This window comes from Thamnophis elegans, chromosome 6, assembly GCF_009769535.1.
Source record: "Thamnophis elegans isolate rThaEle1 chromosome 6, rThaEle1.pri, whole genome shotgun sequence".
Classification (NCBI taxonomy): domain Eukaryota; kingdom Metazoa; phylum Chordata; class Lepidosauria; order Squamata; family Colubridae; genus Thamnophis; species Thamnophis elegans.
Genome location: NC_045546.1, coordinates 67,446,276 through 67,462,328, shown reverse-complemented (window position 1 = coordinate 67,462,328; position 16,053 = coordinate 67,446,276). Strand labels below are relative to the sequence as shown.

The following is a 16,053-nucleotide window of genomic DNA, read 5'->3' as shown; positions in this document are numbered from 1 at the left end:
ATTGTGGCACAGGTCTGTGGCAGTTCAACACCCCTACACCAGTTTTGACTCCATCAACACCCCTCAGCCGAAAAGGCTTGTATCTCTGTCACGGTTACTCTCGTCGGCTCTCTGATTTCCGATCCTTGAGAGAATGCTGTGGAGAGCCACCACTGGAGTGACAGGCGGACGTGAGGATACACTGGAATGGCCAAAGGTGATTCGCTGATCATATGTCGTTGATATGGGATTAAGGCCCACTGTAATGTTCTGGTATGAAGGTGTGCCCAGGGCACTATCCCAATGCACGAAATCATCATGCCTAACAGCCGTGAAAGGTCTACAATGAGTACTACCCATATGGAATGCACCTTACGAATTTATTTCTGTAGGTTGGACCAGCGGTCCTGGGACAAGAAAATCAACCCCATGCCCGAGTCTATAATTACTCCCAGGTGCAAAATTCTCATGGAGGCCTTGAGGTGGCTCTTTGGGAAATTGACAGAAAACCCCACGTGTTGGAATGTCCGAATAGTAAGATAAAGGTCATAAGCTACTTGGTTGTAGGACTGGGCCTGCACCAGACGTCATCTAAGTAGCATTGGAAGCTCACTGGGATGGACCGTAGGTAAGCCGCTGCCGGGAGCTGCTCCAGGACACCCCGGCCACTTTGGCCGCATCTGGGAGGGCGTTGTGTCAGAGCAGCCTGCACCCCGCTGCCATGTGACCAGACGCGGCCAGAGAGATGGGGCTGCCCCAGAGGGTCTCTGAGCTGGGAAGGGGCACTAGGAGAAAGCAGGGCCGCCGAAGATCCAACTGCAGCCAGCATTGGGGCGCAAAAGAGTGGCTGCCCAGCAGAGCCAGGAGCGTTTCCTGGTTGGTGGGGTGGTGGAAAGTTTGTGTGGGCTGGAGATGGTGGGGAGGCAGGGGTCAAGGCCTCCCTAGGCACCTGCAATGGGACGCAGAAGCTCCCTGGGATGGGAGGTGGTCGAAGGCCCCCTTCCTGCTCCATGGCCAGTTTGGGCCTCGCTTGAAGCTCTACTCATAGTGACCTGCAGAAAAAAATATTTGCATTTTTTATATTGCACGAAATCAGAGATCCTCAAACTACAGCCCCTGGGCTGGATACGTGAAATGAACATAGGTGTTGCTGCAGAGAGTCTCTCCCTTTGGGAGACTCTTTTTGTGTGGGTTGGAGGGGGGAGTAATTCTGACTTGGGGTCCGCTTCAGCCTCCTGGTGTGGGGCTTTGGGCAAAAGCTGGAGGGAAGTGCCACTGATGGCAAAGAGCCGGAAGGCCTTGTTCTAGTGGGACTGCATGATGGCCTGGAACTGCCTGACCATCTCAGTCCACTGAACCTCCAGGTGCCGGTACCTATCCTTGCACTCCCATAGGTCTTCCCTCTGCTTGGAAAGCCTATGCTTATAGTCCTCAGTGAGGTGCTTCTGCTGAGCTTCCTTCTTGGTCAGATCAAATTTGAACTGAGCCAGCTCTTTTGCCAACTCTTTCTCATAGTGGCTACTTAGCTCCAACCACTGCTTCATCTTGGAGCTCTAAGGAGCCCGGGCAGGCAGGCGATGAGTGGCTGGGAAGGGAAGGGCAAGTAGAGGTTGGCGAGGCACCGCTTGATGTGACTGATATCGAGTTCACCACGCACACCCAGTCACATGACCACCTAGCCATGCCCACCCAACTGGTTATTGGGCAGATCATATTAGTGGTGTGCAAAATTTAAATTTATGAATTTAGTGGTCCCTGAGGTCCAAAAGGTTGGTGACCCCTGGATTAGAAGACCTCCAAGGTCCCTTCCAGCTTTATTCTGATTCAATACCTGTAAAGCAAGAGAGCTTACTGACTGGAATAAGCCCAGTCAGTAAGAGACCAAACTAGCCTACAAGAAAGACAAAATGAAGAAATATAATGATAAAATAATAATGGAGGCATGGGAAGAGAAATTAAGTTGAAAACAGAGACAAATGGAATAATTGTGGTTGCACAAGAGCAAACTTTAAGAACCAATGCATGTAAAATCAGAATTGAGAAGATAGCAAGAGACAATAAGTGCCCCCTTGCAAAGAATCTGCAGAAACAGTGGACCACCTGATATGAAGGCCTGCGCAAGAAGATTGCACAGATTGACTAGAAGCAATGGCATGACAAAATAGTAACAATGGTATATTGGAAGATCTGCAAGAAATATCTTTCTCCTAGAAAGAACTGGTGGGACCATAAAATAGAAGAAAGATATTGAAGATGCTAAATTGCTCTGGGACTTTAGAATTCAAACAGACAAGCAGCTGCCACCTCACACCCCAGTCTTAATAATTGTCAACAAGAAAGAAAAACAAATCTGGATAACGGATGTGGCAGTGTTTGGAGATAGCCGAATAGAAGAGAAAAAATTGGAGGAGATAACAAATTACAAAGACCTGTAAAATAGAAATCGAATGACTGTGGCAAAAGCAAGCTAAGGTAGTTCCAATAGTAATAGGCACCTTGGATGCAATCCCAAAAGAATTGGACCACACTTGAACACCATCAATGTTGATAAATTCTTCTTTAGTCAATTGGAAAAGGCAGCTTTACTTAGAACATCCTGCAATAATATCTGTAACACCATCAAACATCCAAATCTGTCTATCCCAGGACCTTTGAAAATCCCCCATGGGTAGACAAAAATGCTGAATCCACTATGAACATCTGACTGTTCTGTGCAACAAATTAATGATAATGCAAATGCCAATAACAACAGTAATACTGACAGCAATAGTAGTAGTGAAGCACTATCTTCAGAGATGGGTGAGATTTTCTATGTTTTTTGCCAGTTTCCAACAATTCCTTCTGGTTTCTTGTTAAAAATGCCCATTAGGGAAAATGAACTTGTTTAACAACCACAGTGTTTGCTTAATGACCACAAGGTTCACTTAAACAGATCTCTCTCTCTCTCATCTCTTCCTTTGTCCCACTCCCTCTCTTTCTCATCACTCTTTCTCCCTCCTCCCTCTTTCTCTCCCTCTGTTTCTCATCTCTCTTTCTCCCCTCTTTCTCTTGCCCATCTCTCTCTTTCTCCATCTTTCTTTCTCCCTCTCTCTGTCTCCCTCTCTGTTTCTCATCTATTTCTCCCTCCTCCCTTTCTCATTCTCGGTTTCTCCATCTCTCTGTTTCTCATTTCTCTCTTTCTCCCCCCCCCCCTCTGTGCATGCTGCGTGTGCGTGCATGTGCGTAAGCCTGATAGAGGACACAGCCATCCACAGGAAGGGGTTTGAGACTGCATCGTAGCCCTGAGTGCCAACATTACAACTGCCCCCCTCTTAGCACTAGAGGTGGCTTTAGAAGACCCTTTGAAACAGCACAGCTGTTTCAGGGCTGGAAGGGATCTCGGAGGTCATCTAGTCCAAACTCCTGTTCCAGCAGGAAACCTTATATTGTCTGGATTATGTTGGTGCCTCTAACAGAGGAAAATTGCCAGAAAGGAGGAGTTTACTAGGACAAAACTGTCATGCAGAGGAAGGCAGAGGTAGTCCTTGATTTATGACCACAATTGAGCCCAACATTTTGGTTGCTAAGCAAGAGCATTGTTAAGTGAGTTTCACCACATTTTATGCAATCCATGACATCTCTTGGCTTTAACAGTCATGTGCAGGCGAGAGAAGAAAATCTGAAGGCATGTGTAATGTTCTAACATAAAGAAATTATAGTTAAATGTGGACTCTGTGTGTTTTTCCAAATGCAGTGAGTGAGGTTGAATGTGTATACTGCTAGAAGAGGGGTGTGTGTGTGTGTGTTTACATACATGGAGTATATATAGTAGATAATGTATCTTTTTGTGTCCCTATAAACACTCTATACTATGTAATATGGCATATATACATAGGATTAAATTGTATATTTTGGATGTTCAGAAATAGTAAATAAATAGATAGAGAAATTGTATCTCGTTGAGGCCTTTGAGGTGAGGAGAGACCAGGCAAGGAGCCCCTTGACGTGAGTGATGTCAAGTTGGCCACACGCACCCAGTCACATGACCAACCAGCTATGCCACCCAGTCACATGACCATGAAGCCATGCCTGCCCAGCCAAATGACCAATAAGACTCACCCACTGTCAATGACCAACAAGCCATGCCCACTAAACAAGCCACACCCACAGAACCGGTAGTAAAAAAATTTGAAACCCACCCCTGAATATCTTGGTGTGATTGTGCGGTCTGTATGTTTTAAGAAAGGTGAGAAGTATGCCAGAGGTATGATCATAAATTACAGAAACTTTTGCTAGCTAGCTCAGTCGTTGCCTTAGTTAGCAAGTGCTGAACTAGATTTTGAAATTCCTGGACAGAACTGCCTCAGAAAGAACAAAGCCTTTTAACTAAAGAAGTAGAAGGATTGAAACAAAGTATAACTGAGCATCCAGAACAGCAAAAAAACATTGGAATAAGATTGCCTGCAGAATAACAGAATACTAGAGTTGGAAGGGACCTTGGAAATCTTCTAGTCCAACCTCCTACTCAAGTATGAAACCCTATACAATTTCAAACAAATGGTGGTCCAATTGTTGGAGCTTCCACAATTTTGTTCCATTGATTAATTGTTCTAACTGTCAGGAAATTTCTTCTTAGTTCTAAGGTTGTTTCTAAGGTTGGTTAGTTCTAAGGTTGGTTCTCTCCTTGATTAATTTCCCTTTACTTCTTGTCTTGCCTTCTGGTGTCTTAGAGAATAAGCAATCCCTTCTTCTTTGTGACAGCCTCCCAAGTACTGGAAGACAGTTATCATATTTCACTCTAATCCTTCATTTTGTAGGTTAGACATACTTAGCTTTCTTAACCATTCGCCATACATTGAATAGGCTTCAGACCCTTTATTATCTTTGTTGCTCTTTTCATGATCTTAGGATCAGATTCAGAACTGAACACAGTATTCAGAGCATGATCTCACCAGCACATTGCAAAGTGGTACTATTACTTCTCATTGTCTTGTCACGATCGCTCTGTTGACATATGACCTTATTTTTCTCACCACTGAATTGCATTTTATTGGATAGGACCCAATGTTCTGAATCCTGAGTCTATCTACCAAAATATTAGCATTTCCCCTGTTTGGTGTATTCTGCAAATTTGAGTAGTTTCCGTTCTATCCCTAGTTGTCTTTGGACTTAGGACTAATGTGGAGAAATGTAAACCTTCTCTATTGTTACAGTCAATCCCAAAATTATAGTAAGTCTTTCAAAAGATTTTTGTAACAAGCTAGTTAAAAATGCCTTCCTCCTTATGTTTTGTATTTATACCTGGAGAAACAAGAGAGTAGCAGAATACTACATTAAGCTGGCAGGAATATCCAACACTCCAGATATGCTCAAGGTGCAGAAGGATTTTAATTGCCTACTGAGGCTTGACTTTCGGAGGCCAAACCTCCGCTGTAGGGAAGAGGAACCGACCAGATGGTTCGGCCCCAGGCGACTTATGGATCCCTTGAGGTTCCAGACGGAGCTTGGGGCTATTCCTGATACTCTCGCCCACAGTCCGGTGGAGACCCTGGTTGCTGCCTGGAACTCGGCAGCGACGGGGTCCCTTGACCGGATTGCGCCACTACGGCCGCTCCGAGGCTGTGGATCCAGGAGACCCCCTTGGTTCACCGAGAAACTCCGGGAGAGGAAGCGCCGGAAGAGACGCCTAGAGCACTCGTGGAGATCCAACAAATCCGAATCGAGCCAAGCACTTTTAACATCGTGCATCAAGGATTACATCAGGGCAATTAGGACGGCAAAAAGATCTTATATTGCCACCTTGATTGCCTCTGCCGAGTCCCGCCCAGCCGCCCTGTTTAGGATAACCCGTTCCCTCCTAAATAGGAGGGATACGGGGGACCCCTTGCAGGGTAGGGCTGAAGAGTACGTCCAGTTCTTGGCGGACAAAGTTGCTCGGTTTCGGTCGGAGTTGGACTCCGATTCTGCAGATCCAGCCGAGGCACAAGGGGATAATCTGCTAGACCATCGCTGGGTTGAGTTTCAGGATGTTGCCCCTGGGGACGTGGAAAAGGCCATGAGAGCTGTGAGTGCCTCCACATGTGTACTGGACCCGTGCCCCTCCTGGCTGGTTGTCAACAGCAGGGAGGTGACACGGGGCTGGATCCAGGCGGTTGTTACCGCCTCCCTTCGGGAGGGGGTCTTTCCCCCCGCACTCAAAGCGGCGGTGGTGAGACCCCTCCTGAAGAAACCATCTTTGGATCCAGCCATTCTTAACAATTACCGTCCAGTCTCCAACCTCCCCTTTGTGGGGAAGGTTGTTGAGAAGGTGGTGGCCTTTCAGCTCCAGCGAGCCTTGGAGGAAGCCAGCTATCTTGACCCATTCCAGTCCGGCTTCAGACCTGGCTACAGCACAGAAACCGCTTTGGTCGCATTGACCGATGACCTCTGGAGAGCCAGGGATCGAGGCCACACCTCCATCCTGGTTCTCCTTGACCTCTCAGCGGCTTTCGATACCATCGACCATGGTATCCTTCTGCGACGACTGCGAGAGGTGGGGGTGGGAGGCACTGTTTTGCAGTGGTTCTCCTCTTACCTCTCGGACAGGTCGCAGTCGGTGTTAGTTGGAGGGCAGAGATCGAACCCTAGGCCCCTAACATATGGGGTGCCGCAAGGTTCGGTCCTGTCTCCCCTACTTTTCAACATCTACATGAAACCGCTGGGCGAGATCATTCGGCGGCACGGGATAAAATACCACCAGTATGCGGACGATACCCAGCTGTATCTGTCCGCCCCGTGCCAACTCAATGAAGCAGTGGACGTGATGAACCAGGGACTTGAAGCTGTTAGGGGCTGGATGAGGGCTAACAAACTTGTGCTCAACCCGGATAAGACCGAGTGGCTGTTGTGTTTCCCTCCCGCCAATTTGGCAAATATTCCATCTCTCAGGCTGGGGGGTCAAACATTATACCCCTCAGACAGGGTCCGCAACTTGGGAGTCCTCCTGGACCCACAGCTGACTTTCGAACACCATTTGTCAGCTGTGACCAGGGGGGCATTTGCCCAGGTTCGCCTGGTGCACCAGTTGCGCCCCTACCTGAACCGGGAGGCTCTCACAACAGTCACTCGGGCCCTTGTGACCTCTAGGCTGGAGTACTGCAATGTGCTCTACATGGGGCTGCCCTTGAGGAGTATTCGGCGACTTCAGCTAGTCCAGAATGCAGCCGCGCGAGCGATCGTGGGTGCACCTCGCTTCACCCACGTAACACCTATCCTCCGCGAGCTGCGCTGGCTACCTGTCAATCTCCGGATACGCTTCAAGGTGCTACTTGCCACCTATAAAGCCCTTCATGGTAGTGGATCTGGGTACTTGAGAGACCGCCTACTGCCGATCACCTCCACACGACCCATTAGATCTCATCGTTTAGGCCTCCTCCGAGTTCCATCCGCTGGCCAATGCCGACTGGCCACCACGCGGAGGAGAGCCTTCTCGGTGGTAGCCCCGACCCAATGGAACGATCTCCCCGTGGAGCTTCGTACCCTCACCACCCTCCAGACCTTCTGCACAGCCCTTAGAATCTGGCTATCCCGTCAGGCCTGGGGCTAAAGATTGTAACCCGCCCGAATGGTATGAATGTTGCGTTTTAATCATGTACTGTCTTATATGTAAAAGTCTGTCCCCCCCTTCCTTTTGACTGTGAGCCGCCCTGAGTCCCCCCAGGGAAAAGGGCGGCATACAAATAAACAATACCAATACCAATACCAATAGACCTGAACAATTGGGCCCTATCCAACAAAATGCAATTCAGTGGTGAGAAAAGAAAGGTGGTTTTACATTTAGGCAAAAAAACCCAAATGCACAGGTACCAAGTAGGTGGCTATGAGCCAGCAGTGTGCTGCAGTTGCCATAAAAGCCAACACTGTCCTAGGGTGCATTAATAGAATCAAGCTCACATGAAGTGTTTGTACTGATTTATAATGTCACATTAAGACCACATTGGGAATACTACATCCAATTTTTGTTGCCATAATATAAAAAAAGATGTTGAGAATTTGGAAAGAGTGCAGAAAAGAGTAAGAAAGATGATTAGGAGACTGGAAGTAAAACATATGAAGAACGATTGTAAGAACTGGTTATGTATAGTCTAATGAAAAGAGAGAAATGACCATGTCTAAGGGGGTCAATATATTCTCCAAACCATCTGAAGCCAGGACAAGGAGAAATGCATGGAAACCAATCAAAGAGATATCTATGGAGATTATCAGTCACCCAGGTCATAGTTGTCCCAAAGGTGCTTTTTCAAAAGGCAACTGGACTTTTTGATATATTTTTTTTGAAGATGTTTCACTTCTCATCCAGCTGAGTTCAGCCTTTTTTAAAGCCATTTTTTGCCCTCCTCAGGCTTCAGAGGCTTTATAGGAGCCTGAGGAGGGCGAAAACAGCTCCCTCCCCCTGGAGGTCCTCTAGAGGCTTCAGGAGCTTCCCTGAAACCTCCGGAGTGGAAAAAAACCCACCCTACGGGCAAACCTAAAGTTCGGGAACGGATTTCTGGTTTGCTTGTAGGGCCAGTTTAAGCCCTCCGGAGGCTTCAGGGGCCTTCCGGAGGCTTCCCTGAAGGCTCCAGAGGACTAAAAATGGCCCTACGAGCAACTGGAAGTCTGTTCCCGGATTTCCGGTTTCCCTGTAGGGCTGTTTTTTTGCGCTCTGGAGGCTTCAGGGAAGCTGAAAAAGCATGCAAAAAATGTAGGGAGCACCTGTCATTCATGCATGCATGCGCGCTGGGGGGGTGTCTCTCCTGCTTGAGCAGAGGTTGTATTAGACTGTTATTCTCTTAAACATGTGCAGATTTAAGTGTATGAATGGAGGGCTCAGTCCATGAATTTGAATATGGATAAAGTGAATAAGATGAATTGAAGTTATCCCCACAGAATGCCTATGTCTCAAAATCTCTAAGAAAGGAGTAGTTCAGTGGTGGGTTCTTACTGGCTCGGTTCGGCCCTATTCAGCTGAACCAGTTGTGGTTTGGTGGCCTCAGTCACTGGAACTGGCAGCGACCTAGGCCTGCCACCACCCCCCAACTGGTTTTCTGGGCAGCGCCATAGGCGGGATCATCTTTTTTTCTTTCTGTTCATGTGCATCAAGCGCATATGCGTGCAGCACACACGAGAACTAGCAGTAGTGACTGCGGGAACCCATCCCTGGAATAGTTGTGATAATGATTTAAGATAGGAAAAGGTTGCTTTGGTTTAGCCAAATGTCAATCAATCAGAATAAAGCTGGAAGGGACTGTGGACCGTGATGGCAAACCTATGGCATGCATGCCAGACATGGTATGCAGAGCCCAGCTCCAATCACGTTTTTCCATTGCATTTCACTCAATCAATTCCAACTTCTCACAAAAGAAAAAGATCTTACGAAGTTGGAATTGAGTGAACTTTTTCACTCATGCGCTTCATAATGGGAGAGACAGGGTCCCCTCCTTCTCCTGAAGCCCATTATGACGTGGAGCCACAATGCGACCTATGCAGCTCTTTCACTCCTCTGCTGTGGTGCCCTGTCATGGCAGAGGGATGAAAGAGCTGTCACCCTGTCATGGCGGTGGTGATCGCTGGAACCTTAGTGTGGGAGTGAAGTGGCAACAGAATTCTGCCTTCATCATGCTATATTTGCTGTTGCCGCCAGCAAAGAGGGCTGGGATAGAACGGCGAGGGCAGGTCTTGTGGGGTGGGGACCATCCTCCAAGCCTGGCCTTCCACCTCACTTGGCGAGGCCAAGAGAAAGAAGGGGAGACATGGGGAAGCGCTCCTCTCCCCTGGCTGAGCACTGAGCACAAAAGCCCAGCAGGGGGGCTGGCTGGCCCAACAGAAGTGCTCCCATTGGCATGTTGGACAGTGGAGGTCTGGCTTGGCTCTCGCAGTTGTCCTGCTGTTCGGCACCTCTGGGTAGACCCAGCCAAAGCCATGCTGGCCCAATCTTTCCTCTTCACATTGGGTAGACCAGAATAACCCCGTGGGCCAGATATGGGCCATGAGTTTGACACCCCGCCTTATACCATTTCAGATATATGACTATCTAATCTCTTCTTTAAAATCTCCAGTGGTGAAGGACACACAATGTCTGACGGCAAGCTGTTCTGCTTGTAAATTGTCCTCACTGGTAGGAAGTTGATTATTATTATTCCTGAATATATAAACCTCAGCAGAGAAATATTTGCTCATATTTAATATATTTATAGTGTGATAAAAATAATATAAAGGACAAAATCATATTTAATGGAATTGATTAGCAGGAAGAGAAAACAATGGCTAGTGATCCCAGTTATGCTAAAGGATGAAATCTTACTGCCCTGCCATCTGATGTAACCAGGTGAAATCAGATGCTACTGTTGATTGACGTAGCAGTTGTAAGTGATATTGAACTACGTATATGAAGAAGTTGTGAAAAAGGAAAAATATATGCTATTTCTCCATTAATTCCAGTGAATTTCACTACAAAATTCCCAACTCATCCTCCCAGACTATTGTTTGCAAAGCACATCTACTGATGGACAAAAGCTGTTGACTGATTCAAACCTCAAATAACATCAAGTCTCTAAAATGTTAGGAAAGTAATAAGTAAAGCATGCAAAATACCTAAATACATAATCCTTTTCATATTTTGAAATTAATAGGTATTCAAATTCTAAATGCAGAATTATATATATCTTCTATTGAAAAAGGGCTTACCTGCAGTATAGAGTGACCAATAGGACTATTTTCTGAAAGTTCAGCCTCATACAATGGTTTCTCAAACTTTGGTGCATTATCATTCATGTCCAGAATAGTGATCCGCAACAAAGCGCTGCTAGCACGAGATGGGCTACCTCCATCTTGAACCCGGATAGTTAAGTCATAAGACTCTGACTGCTCCCGGTCTAGGTTTCCCATTACAATTAGTTGTGGCTGTTTCTCATCTTGATCCTCTGCTACTTGCAAGCCAAAAAGTTTCTGAGCATCTGAACCAGGCATGAGTTCATAGGAAGCAACACCATTGGCACCAGCATCACGATCCATGGCCAAAGGAATAGGGAAAAGTGAACCAATATTGGTATTTTCAGGAATGGCTAATGTGATGACAGGAGATGCGAAGTTGGGTGTATTGTCATTGATGTCCATAACTTCAATCTGCCCCTCCAGTAGGCGAGGGCTATTGTTCATCAGGTCTGTGATAGAAACTTCAAACTCCAGAAAACAAGGATCTCCTGGGAACAAGTGCTGGCATTCTCTCAGGCTTTCCCGATCAATGGAAGTTTCTGTTGTATAGATATCACCAGTCTTGCCATCCACACGCAGATAGGGGGCACCCACCTCTAATTTATAGAGATGTCCTACATCTGGGAAGCCATAGTCTGCTGCCAAACTTCCAATGAGTGTATTGGGTGGCTGCTCTTCCTGTACTTTGTAGACAACACGTGTTCCAGAACCAAAGTTGGGAAGCTGGAGGAAAAACCACACACCCAGGCAAGAAACCAACTGCTGCATTTTGAACTCTGATGAAACTGAAAGAAAAGAAAACAGATCATAAACAACAGCAAAGTTCTAGCCAAGAAAACTTCATTTAATTTTTATATAAAGTAGCACGTAGCTGCTGTGGACTATATACAGATCTCTACAGAATAATAATAAAAAAAGAACTCCCAGTTTCTTCCTGAATATAGAGAAAGCACTCCCAGTTTCATAAGTCACTTCAACCTCGATACCAGAATAGCCACACCTGCCTGGCACCGGAAAAAGCCACATTTACTATTGCTTCAACACCTTACTCACCATATGATAAACTGTCATCTTTAATGAAAATGCAAATAAAGGAAATCTATTGCCACCTTGACTATTGTAACTTTGCAGAGTTCCATCTAAAATAGAAAACATCAAGAATATTTACAGTATCAAAAAGAAATCCATGATATAACTCTGCATACAAAAACTTTAAAAAAATACACATTACAAATGCATACTACATAGAATACACAAAAGCAACCCTTCATGAAAATCTCTGCATCACTTTTCAGAAATTACTACAAATTAATGAATTGATTGCCTTAAAAATTCATTTTTCCTATTGTTAAAATGTAATGTCTTTTTAATACAACATGATTAGCCTTTTCTCTCATGAAGCAATATTTATTTACTTATTTACTGCCATATCCCATATTAATCCCATATTAACATAGCTAGGATTTTGGCATCAGGTGAATCAATAAACCAAGGTGGTCCTGGTATATTGTGGAATATCCTTCTTTACAAGGTTTCCCAGAAAGTTTTGTCCTAGAAAAAATAATAGGCATGCCTGCACTTACAATTTATGTCTGACTTCATGTCAACTCTACAGCAAACAGACAGGGTCTCATCTCAACTGAGATGAGCCATAGGCTTGATCTCATAATAAAGAATGTACAGATGGCCCTCCATTTACAAACAATTGTTTAGTGACCATTCTCAGTTTATAACAACGTTTTTATGTTTCTAATGACATTTTGACGTTGTCTCTGGGAATGGGGCACTGGATGAAGCGTCTCGGGGGAATGGAGCAGAATTCTAGAGTGAAGCTGAGCCTCACTGTTTGCAGAGCTCAAGCATCTGTAGTGGTCTCTTGCCATTGGCTGGTGAATAGTGCTAATCAACCACCAATGGGATGATCAGATTGAAAGTCACTTAGACCGGCAAAATGGCTGGTAGTTAGACCCACAAAAGGGCTGCTTGGTCTGAGGTTGTGTGATCCTGTCTCAAAAGGATGACCTGTCCTGAGGGTGGTCAATTACTTGGGGGTATGACCTCTGATAAAAAGTGGTGTTGCATCCTGTCTCCGGAGCCCAAAAGAACTGCCAGTGATAGTAGGGGGTGGTCCTTCGTTCCATTCTCCTGTACATGTGAGGAAGAGTCTTCCTCTTATCCTTTCCCTCAATTAGGACAGGGTCCAGTGCCTCCCCAAAAAGATTTCCACCCTTGAAGAGGGCTGATGCTAACCTCCACTTCTGCCTGCTAGTGGCATAGCCACAGGAGGGGACGAGAGGTGACATTAGACGCCATGGCACTGGAAGCAAACTTGGCCATGTTAAGGGTTGCGTCTGCTGAATATTCAGCAGCTGCTATCAGTTTGTTAATATCCAGCTGCAGCCTTGTGTCCTTAGGTGAAGCTTGGGCCCGCATCGGTTCACCGACAAATGCGCTCCCGACAAAACCACGCCCACAAAACCGCACCCGCAAAAAAAGCGCCATCCACAAACAACATAGTGGGACACAAAAACAACATTTGTAACCCTAACCCTAAAACGTTTTCATGTCCCACTATGTTGTTTGTGGATGGCGTGCTTTTTGTGGGCGTGGTTTTGTCGGGCACGCATTTCTCAGGTCACGGCCCGCATCTGGTGGAGCCAGAGCTAGGATGCCCTATTAAAGAAGGAAGCTGCTGTGGCTTATCTAATCGCCCAGGTGGCCACCTGGTGCATCCTGTGAGAAGATATCTCCGCCTTCCTATCATCCACTTTTAGACCTTCCACTGTGTCAGAAGGGAGGATGGCCGAAGATGCCAGAGTGATAAGAGGAGCATCCAAAGCTGGAACTTTAAGGAGTTCCTCAAAATCCTGATCCACCCCATACATCTTACTATTGATCCCCCTAGGGGCAGTAATAGAGCCCTTGTTGCTGAATGACATCTACAAATAATTTTCTTGTTCTATCACTGGCTCTGTGAACAGTAGATCATTAGGATCCTGAGGAGCTGGGGATGAATTTGTCTGGGATGAGGCCTTCCTCCTCAGATAGGCTTGATCCCCTGGATCATTTCCCCCCATAATCGAAACCTCACTATGAAGGGAAGGGGGGGTGAATGGGGATCCTGCAAGTAAGTTAGACGAGTTTGAGTCTGGGATTGCAGGCCTGATAATCAAGGGAGTCCTGGTGGTAGGTGGCACGGAAAGCCTCTGTGGAACAGTGCTGACTATGCCCTGCAATATGGTCTCAGCGATGATGTTATGTAATTCTTGGGAGAGACCAGGGCCCTGATCCTCCCCAGAGCGGAGTCCCACTGCTGTGGGAGTAAAGGTTAGCTATCGGGGCAGAAGGCCTAGTAGTCAAATTGGGTTACAATCCTGCAGATGCCAGGCAGGAGAGGCGAGCAAAATCCTCCTCATAAGAGGCTGCCTGAAAGGGATGCATCTCATTGGTATCAATGGGTGACCAATTTAACTGGCTATCTTCCAGAATCTGCAAAGGCAGTTCTGTTTCCAAAGGGTGGGAAACCTTGGGCCTGCTCACTGGAATTCTGGGAGCCCTGACTGCTTCTGCCTGTTTCTGGGTGTCAAGAAGTACTTTTCCAAGGCCCTTTAACTCCTCTTTGCATCTTTCTCAGAAGCTGATGAAGCTCTCCTGGAATCCGGGGTCTGGGGCTTGTCTGAAGGCCCCCTTGAAGTTGACCTTTGCTGCCTGGGAGAAGGTTCAGCCGGGCTGCTGCTTGCAGGCAAAGATTGGTCTGCCATTTTGAAAATGGTCCGTTAGTGCTACTTGATTTTTGCTCTAACTGTAATTCAAATTTGCCTTTCCCAAGCCTGGGAAGACCCCCTTCAAATGCAATGCTGGCTAGTGGATCAGAAATATTACTCTGTTCTTCAAATGACCTAAGAGAGAAGCAAATAACTCACAGTGGATCACTGCCAGCCAGAAGAAATGGTGTGAAACCGACAACACGGCTTGCAAGCATGAAAACAGTAGCCAAAGTAGAAGCAGGAGTCGAAGCCTCGGTCCTGCAATCAAAGCCTCGAGATGTGGAGGAAGCTCACAGCTATGAAGTTTTTCTTTGTAATATTTTTCTTTGATTTTGCAATCATAACAAAAAACCACAGAAAGTATGTGTGGAAATTTGCTAGGGGAATTGAAGGAGAAAAAGCAATATGAATAAGCATCATAATCTGCAAACTAGAAGTAGTATTTGCCTTCTGTTTGAAGAAGACTCAAACTACATCTGCTGCAAATACAACTGTATTTCTTGATGAAAGAGAAACTGAAGGGATTTTGCCCAGAGGTGCCCCAAACAGTGATATAGGAGGTGCATAAATTTAATTGATTAACTAATTTAAGGACAGTGTTGTTATACTGCTCTTCTGCATCAGAAAAGTTAAAAAGTTTGTAACAGAATGTGCTAAAATGCTCCAGGACAGAGCAAATTTAGCTCTTCAAGGTAGTACAGTTCAGTAAACAGATACAGCAAATGCTATTTTATTATTGTAGGGTATAACAAAATCTTGAAAGCCTGAGTGTTTCCCTGACTCATTTTATGCCAAACTGAACCAAGAGATTATTTTGTGTTTCTTTCTCATACCTTCCCTTTCCCAAGAATTATCTTGTCTCTTCCCTTAAACTCATAGTTTACTGACCCTTGCACTAGAGGCAAGAATACTTTAGACCAGTGGTTCCCAAACTTTTTCAGTCCACCGCCCCCTTGGTGCTACAAAATGATCCTCAGTGCCCTACCCAGTGGGGGAATTAATATTTTTTTCTACTGCTTCTGTGGGTGTGGCTTGGTGGGCATCGCTGGGGGGGTCATGTGACTGGGCTGTTTGCACGACGGAAGGAAGATAGTAACAGTAAAATTCAAAACTGTAACAATTAATTGCACATTTATTCAAAATCAATTTAAAAACCTTTTTAGTGAATGTTAATTCAACAAAATTGTTGAACATGATCCAGTGATACCAGGTTTTCAAAGTCTGATAGTCATTTATCAAGAACCTTAGTGACTAGTAACTTAGTAAACTCAGTAAAATTTAGTAACTACTTCACTATTCAGTAAATTCTTAATGTGATGGATGGGCTTGATGAAGTGATACCAGTTTCCCAATGTCTGGTTTTAAGTCACTTAGCAGGAGTCTTAAATCACCACGTTCAGTAATCTGGAGTCCATTTCTTTGCTTGGAGAGAAGTTGGATGACCACACTGAAGCCACGTTCCACCAAATATGATGTTGGAAATGCAACAAGGAACTTCTTAACCACTGTCCATAGTGCAGGATAGCGATCAGAAATTTCTTCCTGTAACCAAAACTCTTGGTACGATTTCTTAAACTTTGGCTTCAGCTCAATGTCA

General features: G+C 45.7%; 1 protein-coding gene across 1 annotated transcript in view; it reads right to left on the bottom strand.

Moving 5' to 3' along the window:
* PCDH1 (protocadherin 1) overlaps positions 1-16,053 on the bottom strand; it is a 196,486-nt gene that overhangs the window by 132,914 nt on the left and 47,519 nt on the right. Inside the window, exon 2 of the mRNA XM_032220189.1 lies at positions 10,663-11,474. Coding sequence (XP_032076080.1) covers positions 10,663-11,457 — 795 coding nt within the window. The 5' untranslated portion in view covers positions 11,458-11,474. The remainder of the gene's footprint in view (positions 1-10,662; positions 11,475-16,053) is intronic.